The 11,327-nt window shown below is 51.0% G+C and overlaps 1 protein-coding gene across 1 annotated transcript in view; it reads right to left on the bottom strand.

Moving 5' to 3' along the window:
* Window positions 1-334: 334 nt before the first annotated feature.
* The window catches only part of DAGLA (diacylglycerol lipase alpha), a 56,630-nt gene continuing 45,637 nt past the window's right edge, over window positions 335-11,327 (bottom strand). Inside the window, exons 17-21 of the mRNA XM_059474654.1 lie at window positions 10,652-10,724; window positions 9,725-9,921; window positions 8,804-8,933; window positions 8,198-8,379; window positions 335-7,556 (exon numbers count right to left, since the gene is read on the bottom strand). Of these exons, the coding sequence (XP_059330637.1) occupies window positions 6,629-7,556; window positions 8,198-8,379; window positions 8,804-8,933; window positions 9,725-9,921; window positions 10,652-10,724 (1,510 nt within the window). The 3' untranslated portion in view covers window positions 335-6,628. The remainder of the gene's footprint in view (window positions 7,557-8,197; window positions 8,380-8,803; window positions 8,934-9,724; window positions 9,922-10,651; window positions 10,725-11,327) is intronic.

Here is an 11,327-nt window from a genome sequence, read left to right as displayed (position 1 = left end):
AGATCCAGTTACATCCCTGCCATGGGCAGGGACACCTTCCACTGCTTCCAGGACAACTTCCAGCCTGCTCCAACCTGGCCATGGGATGGCAAATCCACAAGCTCCGGATGTTCCCCCAAGTGTTTTCCCACTCCAGAGGCTGAGATCCAGAGCAGAGAGAGCTGGAAAAGAAACAACCAACCCCCAGTGATTCCCAGGATCCTTCCCAAGGGCCACACACCCAATTCCTGGTGTCCTTCCCACCTCACTCACCACCCTTCAAGGCAGAAACTTCAGGCAATTCCCAACCATCCATGTCCAGGACATCCTTGGGAACAGTCACATACTCCAGCCATGCTTCCAACATCCATTTTATACAGAGTGCCATAGAATATACAGAAAATTTATATACATCCATGTTTCTGGAATTAGGTTATAATTCATCCGATCTTTCTTTACAGCGGGATTAGTTCAGATCTTTCATACAGAGGTACAAAAAAAGTCACGTGGAGAATGAAGGGCACATGAGGAGTGCTTGAGTTTCCTTGGAATCTTCATGCTGGGGCAGCTCGGAGCAGGGATTCAGAGGGCAGCATTCCCAGGATGAGCATGTGGACACAGGATGCTGGGCTGTTTTCTCCCCCCCAGTTGCATATCCAAGTGCTCCAAGCCCTGCCAGAAGCAGTGGGAGTGCCTCAGAGCTCCCTGGAAGGGGCTGCTTCTCCCAAAAATGCCAAAGGCTTCAGCTCCAAGGAGGCAATTAGGATCCAGCAGGAAATTAATCCAGAGGTATCCTGCTCCGAGCTGCCCCAGCACAAGATGGGACACAGGTGACAGGCAGGAAGGGCTTTTCCAGAGAGGCAGAGCCAAAGGAAAAGGGCTCACAGGGCTCAACATTCCAGACAGGGAGGCACAGCCCATCCCCAGATATCCCTGTGCCAATAGGAATTCCACATAGTGCCAGGACAGGAGCTCGAGAGTATTCCCTGTGGAGGGAGTATTGTGGAGGGAAAGGTGGGAAGGTGGAGCTGCAGGTGAGGCCACTTTGCCACCACCAAGCGCTGGGGACATCCCAGGAAAGGAGTGAGGACCCAAAGGGTGTGACAGTGTCCTAGGAAAAACCCCTGCCAGGATCCCTCTGCACACAAACTTCCCAAAAGTGGATATCCCAGCAGGACAGGCCTGTGCCACCCCAGCTGGGACTTCTGACTCTGAGCCATTGGAACTGCACAAAGCCCAGGATGGGAAGCAGGGAAGTGGAATCCAAAGAAAAACCAGTGTCAAGGCTTGTTCCTGTGCTGCAAGGATTTTCAGGAATCAAGAGGTGAAGACAGGGAGTCATTCCTCATCCCGCAGTTGTGTTGGGAAGGTGGGAAAGTCAGGACATGCAGCATGGTGTGACACAGTAACATCAGAGGGATTGGACACAACAAGGAAAGCTGGAAAAATTCCCAGGGAGCTGCTTCTGAGCCAGGGAGAAAGTTGGTGTGGGTTGGAGGAAATCGCCTGCCTCAGGTCAAAATTTGCTTTTGGCACTTGGATACGACCTCAGGCAGCAAGGAAAAGTGGGAAGGTGTGGGAAGTCCTGGCTGAGGCAGAATGGGAGAGCTCAGGAGCAAGGGCAGCTCCTGCCAGGCCTTGGCCACACTTCCATACTCCCAGAGAAGTGGGAAAGTAAGGTGGGAGATATCTGATCCCAGAAACTGGGACCTGAAGCCAGGGAGAACAAAGGCACAAGAGGTATGAACTCAAAAAAACATGGAAAAAACAATGGGAATGGAGACAGCAAAGCACTTGGAGGCTGATGATTATTCCCGATAACAAAGCAAGGAATTGCCCTAATCCTTGGCTATTTGGAATTTCCAGCCCTTTAGCAGCTCCTTGGAGCTGGAAGAAGGGGAAGGACATCAGTCACTGCTGATCCAGCCCCCTTCCCATCCCTCTCTGCATCCACAACCTGTGGCTCTGACTGGAGAGCAAAAGGCTCCAGACTGAATGCCAGCTTCCAGATGCAGTGTTCCCTCCTCTCCTTCTTCCCACAGCTGCCAAGGATGGGCTGTGTTTGCCTCCAGCAGGATCCATGCAGCATTGCTTCCTCCACACAGGAGCCATGAGAGGGAGCTTTGGCACAAGAAATGAGGCTCTTCCTGAAATCCAGCAGCTCTTCCCAAAAATCAGCACTGCACAGGATCTAGGAACAAAGCAATGAGCCCAGTTCCAGGCAGTGCTTTCCAACTGCTTCCTCCAGAGGGATTTCTCAGCAGAGGTGCTGCTGGAATTCCAACCTTCCCTTTCCTGCAGCACTGTAACACTGCAAACAGGGATCACAGAATTCCAGAATCATTTGGAAACTCCCACCTGCTGCCATGGACAGGGACATCTTTCCCTAGCCCAGGTTGTTCCAAGCCTTATCCAACCTGGCCTGGAATATTTCCAGAAATGAGGAATCTACACCCCCCTTGGCAATGTTACTCAAAGGCTGCAGTTACAACCACTATTCCTAAACCCATTGGAATTAAATATTCCTGCTCCCATCCTGCAAAGCCAGAATGTCCTACTGCCAAGGGAAGAATATCCCAGAATGGATAGGGACAAACCCAGCATGGAGGGGAGCTCCAGCCCAGCAATTCCCAAGGCAAACACAGAAGGGCTCTGCTGCCCAATGGAGGCTCTTGGATACAGCCTCACAACACAAATCCAAACACACCCATTCCAGCAATAATTAATCCTACCTAATTCCCATTGCCAGGAGTAATCCTGATTATTCCTATGTCCCAATTTGTAAATGAAAGCTGTGTGGGCGAGTCCATGGAAATAATATCTGCCTGCAGGAAAAGAGCAGCAAAAGCTGAGAAAACATCAAAGTGCATGGAGAATGTGTTAGATATTCATCCTGCATCCCCACACTTGGAGCTTTTCCTCCTTCTTACGTGCCCTTGGAAACAGATTTCCCACTTTAATCCTGCATGGGACCATCAACTGCTCCTGGAATCTAGCATCCTAAAAGAATAGAACTGGGAATCACTGGAATTCTGTACCCACACTCCCCACCCTCTGCCATGCCAGCCCTCTGCAGAGACCAAAGTACCTCCCACAAATCCTGTTTGCTTTGGAAAAAAAGTTCCTAAAAAGTTCCAAGAATCTCATTTAACTGCTTTGGGATAGTTTTCCCATGTTTCCCATGTGCTATCAAGGATGTGGAATGAGCCATCAGCACCCTGAGAGAAGGGAGGGATGAGGTGGCTCCTGAAATAGGTGAGAAGCACAGGGAGCAAAGAAAAGAGGGAAGGTTTTAGTAGGAAATGAATATTCCAAATGGAGAAGGCAGCCCCCATGGAGAAGAAGCAATGATAAATATTGGAAAAGAGCTGGTATATCCTCAGCACTGCAGGATCCTTCCCAAATTTTTGGCACTGCTGCAATGAAAGCAACAATAAAATCAATTTACTGGTGCAGAAGAGCCTCAGCTCCATTCCTCTGCCAAGAAACTCTTGGAATACCAACACTCAGCAGTGGTGGAAAGGACCTTTAAAGGTCACTCAGTCCAAGGAAGAAGGATCAGAACGGATTTTAAGGATGAGGCATGGAATGGGTGACCTGTTGGTCAGTCTGGGGTGTCAGGCACTTCCAGCACTGCCTCTGCACAGGGTGGAACATCCTGTTGGAATATCATGGGAATATCTGAAGATCAGAAGGCACAAAGCTCAAGAGGAAGAAGCAGAAGCCAAAAGATTTGGAAAACTGGAGATGCTTCATGTTCCCAAAGACAGAGCAGGAAGAGAAAGCAGGAAGTGTGTACAGTACAGATGAAGGAGGCAGCTGCAGCTTTAACATTTATTTCAGCATTCCAGGTGTGCTCTTCCAGGAGGATATGGGAGATCAGCCTTTCTAAATGCCCAGACAGCAAAGGAGTGATGGGAATGGAGACATGGAATGCTGGGGATCAAGACACAGTAATGGGGATCAAGACACGGAGACATTTAAAGCAGAAATAATTCCAAGAATGTGAATTTCATTTGAAAGGACTGGGATCAGATCTGTTTGTCAACAAAAACCAGGAATTATCCATGATAGGATATAATGAGAACCTTTGAGGGGCTCTTTTGTGCCTTTACTCCTTGACCTGTGGCAAGCCCAGCTCCCAGGAACTACATGTTTCCAGGTTTTCCTAAGTCCAGTAATCACAGAGCAAAAAAACTGCAGCATTCCAGACTGCTTCCTGTCAGGGCAAGGGAAGGCCATTCCTATGGGATACAGTTCCAATGGCACAAAGAAGGAAACAGTCACCCAAGGACTGAGTCTTCCAGGACATAGCAGAGGAACGTCAGGGAAGGGACTTTCTAGTGCAACATTTGAGCCATGGAACATCAGCAGGTTCCCACTGGAATCATTTCAGGAGGGAGATATCCCACATTTCCTCACCTGGAGGCACCTCCCACCAGTAGTTCCATCTAATCCCAGGTATCCATGTCACTCCCAGGGACAGAGATGATAATTTTCCTTAGTGCTTTAAAGTGCTTTGCAGATCCCAAGCTCTGCCTTAGTGCTAAGGGTGAATTCCTGCTGGGAATAAGGGCAGGAATGAGCTCCTTATCCCAACTCCTGGGCCAGAAGGGGAGCTAGCCCGCTAGCTCCAGCCTCCCTGCCCCTCAGCTCCCCTTTTCCCCTCAAACCTTCCCAGATTTTTGTGCGTATTCCCAAAAAATCACCTCGGTAGTGTTTCCTGAGTGCAGGAATTCCTCCTTACCCTGTGCTGTGCTCCCAAACCACCTGCTCCCTGCTGCTTTTTTAAGGACCTACAAAACCAAAAAGAACTTCTGGTTGCTCAGAATAAAAGGATTTTTCCTTCTCCAAATCCCTCTGATTCCACTCAGGGAGGGAAAGGTCCTTTGGAACCTTAAACCACAGGAATAATGTTTTCCTGGCCGCTTCAAGCACTTCTGAAGGCTCTGAAACGGGTAAGGAGCAGGGGCTGGAGCATCCCACGCTGGATGGAGTGGGATATCAGCACTTGGATCCAGAATCCAGTGGAATTCCGTGCACCCAGGATTATTTACATGAATGCACAGTGGTTATAAAGTGCTCCTCAATGGCATTGGATCCCACTGGCTCCCAGGGAGCACAGCCCTGCCCCTCCCAGCGCTTCCACAGCCCACATGGAGAACAGGAAGCCTGGGATTTGCCAGGGGCTGAGCTCCTGGAAAGCACAGCATCCACCTACAATGGAAATAGCACTGCTAAGGAGGGGAAAGGGGAGCAACCACAGGATTCTAAGGAAGTTAAACCAGGAATTTTTTTTCCAGGGAGCTCCAGGGAGAGCCATCAGTAACTGCTGAGCTTTGAGGGGGAGTTGTGGCAATTCAAGGCCTTTTCCAGGTCCCAAGAATGTTTCATTTCCTACAATAGGTAGTTTTCCTCCTGCTCCCATCACTGGAAAACCTGCCTGGAGAGGCGGAGCAGGCTCCTCTGGGCCCAGAGGCTCAGGTAGTTTTTCCTAACTTGCTCAAGCTTTCCTACATGGAATTGTGCAGGTGGGGAGAGGGGGCAGGCAGTTACCCCCAGATCCAAGCCACTTGGGAAGCAGGGGGCTTGGAATTCTGCCTGCCATCCTCTCTTCCCTCAGTCCCCAGAGGGAACAGCATGAGAAGGAGAGGATGACTATGAATTTTCGTTCAGGAAAGCCTCCCTATTTCCTTAATAAATACCTTCCAACCAGCTCAGCAGCTCTGTAAACATACAAGAGATTGCAACACTGGGAAAAAGTCCATCTTTTCCCTGAATTCCGAATGAGAGAGGCTGGCACTGATCCACTGTGGATGCTGCATATGGGTGGTGTGAGGACCCCCAGGGATCCAGGAGAGACTCCCAGACTCCACAGGGGACTGGAAAATAATGCCAGGTGCATCTTGCAGTTGATCCATCCACATCCATGCAGCTCTGAGATGAGAATCCTGGCAGTCCCACAGGAATGTCGCCAGCTTAGAGGGGTCCAGGGAACCGAGGAGTGATGGGGGTGATATCCAGGAGAACTTTCTGCCAAAGGCAGAGGGATTGGGCTCTTAGGAACAGCGTCCTTCCCTCTCAGGAGTGCTCAGGGGAGAGAAACCACGGTGCCAGCCCCATTCCTGCTGCGCCTGGCCGGGAAGGGGAGACTGGATTTGGGGGGAAATACAGCCCCAATGGCTTTAAAACAGGAGTGTCCTACAAAAGCAATCCCCATGGAAGTGTGCCGAATTGGATCTTGGGCCGGATCCATGGTAGTGCAACAGGGCCCAAAGTCTCAATCCGCTCATTTCCCACAACCACCGGCTCGGTCCCGAGGAGAGGGATCTGGCCCGGCTCCCTCCTGCTTCCATCTATCCAGGTATCTCACTCCCAAACTCAGCAGGTGCCCCAGGGCAAGGAATCTGCCTCTGGAATGAGACAGGCTGAGGTAGGGAACTTTAGTGCCTCAGACCCTCTCAGGCCCCGCGGGGCAAAGCTTCTCCCAGCTCCAAGCACAGGATTCCAGCACAATCCATCCTCCAGACACCACCACTGGGTCACCCCAGAAAGGATTTTTCCAGCTGTCTCCTCTGATCCCAACTGCCCGATGACAGCCTCCTCCATGGATTATCCCACTGGGATCATTCCACCCCTTTCCCCTGCACTAAAGGGCCGAAATCATGAGGTCGTCCTGCTTGGCAGGGCTGGTTACGTGTCCAGAAGGGGTGGAAGTCCGGATTTTGTCCGTGGCCAGGCATTCCTGGCTGCTCACACCCGTGGGAGTGATATCCATGAGTTCTCCGGATGAGCTAAGGGGGAAGGAGGGCGACACGGAGATTCCCGACGAGGGATCCGTCGAGCCCGCAAACAACCTCGGGGGCTTTGGGACTAAGTTGGGCTCGTACTGTGCCCTCAGCAGGATCTCCTGGTCACTGACGGATTTGGGAATCTCCGCAAAGTCGCTGGAGCTGTCCGACACCATCATGCAGTAAATGTCCTGGAAGGAGCTGCTTTTGCTGTCCAGGTTGAAGAGGCTGTCGATGAACTCGGCGAATTCCAGCACCTGGGGACTGGGAACGTCGGCCAGGCGGCCGTTGTGGAGCGGGGGCTCTTCCCGCGGGGACGAGGACGCGCGCTCCCCGTCGCTCCCGGTGCCCTCGGCGCTGCAGCGGCGCTGGGGGGTGGTGCCGCCGCTGTTGAGGACATTTTCCGGGGGCTGCGTCTCCTGGGAATGCTTGGAGAGGCTGTCAGCAGCCAGCAGCTCTGTCCGGGAGCTGAGGGAAGGGTTCTCCTCAGGGATAACGGGGTCTATATAAAAGCAGTGCGTCTCGTCCTTCTCCATGACCGCATGGAGGCTGGGGGAGCCCCGGATGCTCCGGAAGCCGGAGGAGCGCCGGGAATCGAAGCTGTAGATGGATTCGTTGTCCGAGAGGCTCTCCATGGTGGCCAGAGGGGCGCGGCGGTCCTGGAGCTCCACGGAGAGACGTTCCTTGGTGTCCAGGAGAAGCAGCTCCACGGGGTCCTTCTGCACAGGAGAAAGCGGCTTTGTCTCATAGAACCCCTCCAGGCTGATTTCCGAATGGGATTTGCTCCTGCAACGGGAAACAGAGAACACGAGGCTGCAGAATTCCAGAACAGCTAGAGGATCCAAGGGTTCCTCACACAGCTCCTCCAACCAGAGGCATCCACAACTCCAGGGAGTCTCTTCTTGCTCCATCCTCCCAGCTGGAAATACTACAAATGGATTCTCCCTCTGCAAACTCCAGCTCTTGCCCTTCTCCCTTTTTTCCTTCTCTCCTGTCCAGAGAGGCTGTGGACTATCCCTATTGGTATTCCAGGTGCTCCAGGACAAGGCTTGGAGCAACCTGGGCTGGTAGAAGGTGTCCCTACTCATGTCAGGGGTTGAAACGGGATGATCCTTAAATCCCTTCCAAACCAAACTGAAATGAGCTCCAAGTTTTACCTTAGGAAAACCTCACCTGTCTGGATAAGGAAAAAAAAAAGGAAGTCTCTTTCATACCTTTTCCTGACCTTGCTGCAGTCAAATTCCTATGCAACACAAGAGATTTTTTTCCCTGACATTCCTCAAGATATCCTGAAGCTTTAATTCCCACGAAGGCCCATGGATCTATCTTTCCCACACACACGGATCACAATGCTCCAAGAGGAAGAGGGCCCACACCTGTGGGTATTTATTAATATTTCTAATATTCCATATAAAATCTCTCCTTACTTGGCACTGCTGTTCCTCCTGTCCACTGGGATGGGTCCAGTTCCAATCTGCACGGTGGGGCAGCTGGGCAAGGGCTGGCTCTGGAATATCAGCTCCGGCGTGAGATCCACTTCTGTAGGACTCACCATCACTTTGGCTGCAGAAAGCAGAGCTGTTTTCCCCTTGTTGTAGTTCTCCAAGACCTGTCCAAAGAAAGCAGAGGAACAGCAGGGATTGACTGGAGGCTTTCAAACAGCTGGATTGGCCTCTTTCTTCCCAGAGCCTCCTGGAAGCACAGGGAGATAAAGGATTAGAAGGATAAATCCTGACACATCCCTGGATGTCACCTGGGCTCCAATTTAATGGCAGCTCCTGGAATGAACCATCACCACCCAACCTCACGTTATTCTGATGTTAAATTTGGAAACAGGAGCTTCTTGGGACTGTGGGAATTCCATTCCCAGACCCTGTCACACTCCACTCCCAATACCCTGTGCAAGACTGACCAGGAGCATCCCCTTTCCTCCTCTTCTCCAAAATAAACGGCCTGGTGTATTTAACCAGCAGCATTCCCAGGCCAAGCCTGCCTGTCCCAGTGGCTTTTGGGATGACAATTCCCTGCCTTACCTTGTTGAGCCCTTCCATGACCACGTAGGGGAGGTGTTCGTGCAGCATGGCTGGGGAGATGATCACCTCGTTGAAGGCCTTGTTGTCCCCCCAGATGGCAAAGTAGGTGGGATCCTCCTGCTCACAGCAGCTGGAAAAGGGGTGCAGACAAGAGGGAAAAGGATGGAAAAGCAGGGCAGTGTTTTGGCATGTGAAAACAGCAGGATGCAGAGGGAGAAAAAGAGGAAAAACAGAGGGAAGAGCTGTTAGAATACATATGGCTCCAAAATCCTGCTTTATGGGGACATGATTATCCATGGGCTAATCATCATCTAAAGAGGAAAAGGACTTCGGACAAGGGCCTGGAATAATGGGAAAAGGGGGAATAGCTTGAAGCTGAAAGAGGGTGGGTTTAGATGGGATATTCGAAAAAAATTCTTCCCTGTGAGGGTGCAGAGGCCCTGGCACAGGTTGCCCAGAGAAGCTGTGACTGCCCTATCCCTGGAAGTGTTCCAGGCCAGGTTGGATGGGCTGAAGTAACCTGGGATGGTGGCAGGGGCTGGAACTGGATGATCCTTAAGTCCCTTCCAACCCGAACCATTACAGCATTCCATGTGCTGGTTTAGATTAGGTATTGGAAGAAACTCTTCCCTGTGAGGGTGGTGAGACTGAAAAAATGGGATGGATTTCCAACGGAAGCTGTGGCTGCCCCATGCCTGGAAGTGTTCAAATCCAGGCTGGACTTGTCTTGGAGCAATCTGGTCTGGTGGAAGGCATCTCTGCCCATGATCTCCACAGTCCCTTCCAACCCAAACCATTCCATAACTCCACCAACACAGCCACAACCACTGTCCCCATGAGACAGCGGGGAAGAAAACCCCCTTCTCCTTGTACCAGGGAGAGTCTTCCAGCAAGAATTCCAGCAGGAACAGCAGGACTCACCAGCACTGCTCGGCAGGGTGGTTGTGCACCACGTGGATGATGCGGCCGGGGGGGTACAGGGGGGTGCTGGCACTCAGGGCGATGGTCAGGTCACTGGGATGTGTCCAGAGCCGGTTGCTCGTCACCGAGTTCTCCTCTGGCTCCTCGGGAAGCTCGGATTTAGGAATGCACTTGGTAGCCCCCACAATGATCCGCCACTGTTCCCACAAAGAGGGAGAGAGAGGAGGGAGGATATGAGGAGAGAAAAGCAAAAAAAACCAGTTTTCTTTCACACAAGAGGCATTTGCCTAACTAAAGGTGTGTGAAACACCACCAAAGGTGTCCAGGAAAAACACAGTGACACTGGGAATAAATAAGGAACAATACAAGGACAGGAAAACAGGGAAGCTGGATACAGAGATGATCCAAATGTTTCTGGAAGTTTATTTTCTTTTCCCAATTATATACCCTCTCCAAGTAAATTACATCATGTATTATCCCTAAAAATCTTTGTATTTAATGGGCTTTTTTTCCATCTTGGTGCAATGGTAAAGACTGGGGAGGGACAACTTCCCACATTTCCTATCTCCAAGACATGAGCAGACCATTTATCCTGGAACAGCATCACCCCAATGTTCTGACAAGCACAGGTATTGGACTTCCAGCCTGTGCCCAGTTTCAACTGGCCAGGAAAATCCACACTTGGAATGCAGACTTTAAAAGAGGCTCAGACAGAAAATTCCCTGCTCAGTTATTTGGGATGTGTGATGGTGAAGTTTCAGCAAGTGAGCCAGAATGATCCCACTGAGCTCTCCAGCTCTTTCCATCATTCCTCTGGTTCCCTAAATAATGATCCTGAGGAGGCCTGGAGGAAACCCACCCTTCTTGCCATAAGAATTCCCCATCCCTGCTCAGAGACATCTCCAGGTGTTGGCTCTTCCCTCTTACCTTTGGTTTGGTGCTTCTTTGGAGAACATCCAGAAGCTGCCGGCGAAATCCCTCCAGCTGAGAAAGCCCGATCCTGGAAGAGAGGAAGATGTGACCATGGAAAAGAGGAAGATGTGACTCTGGAAAAAAGGTGTGGTTATGGAAAAGAGGAAGATGTGATTCTAGAAGGGATTAAGACGTGATTCTGGAAAAGAAGAAGTGAGTCTGAAAAAGAAGAAAGTTATGGATATGGAAGACAACACCTGGGCAGGGAACAGGACAAGAAGGATATGGAGCACAGTAAACAAGGCATTGAGTTTAAAAGGACACAAAAAGGATGCAACATGGAGCAGATGGATTCAGAGGAGAGCTGTGGCATCACTGAGAAGGAGGAGCCAGGAGTGAGAGGCCCAGGGAATTACCAGGACAATAACAAGGATAAGATCAGTGAACAGGGAAGGAGGGAGGTGACAACAAAGATGGCACAGAACAGGTGAGTTGGAAAAGTGTCCTGGAGCTGAATGACACCACTGAGCAGATGACAGGATGGACAGGATCATGGCATCCAGGTAAATCCCAGGTTGCCTGGCTCCTGTTCCAAATCCCTGCTCAGCAGAACGTATCCCAGGAGATGAGGGAGGAGCACCAAGGCACAAGGAATGAGCTGGAGATGAGGTGACATGGAACAGGGATTTTG

This window comes from Ammospiza nelsoni, chromosome 6, assembly GCF_027579445.1.
Source record: "Ammospiza nelsoni isolate bAmmNel1 chromosome 6, bAmmNel1.pri, whole genome shotgun sequence".
NCBI lineage: Eukaryota > Metazoa > Chordata > Aves > Passeriformes > Passerellidae > Ammospiza > Ammospiza nelsoni.
Note: the sequence above shows the minus strand (reverse complement) of the source record. Positions and strands in the feature narration are given on the sequence as shown.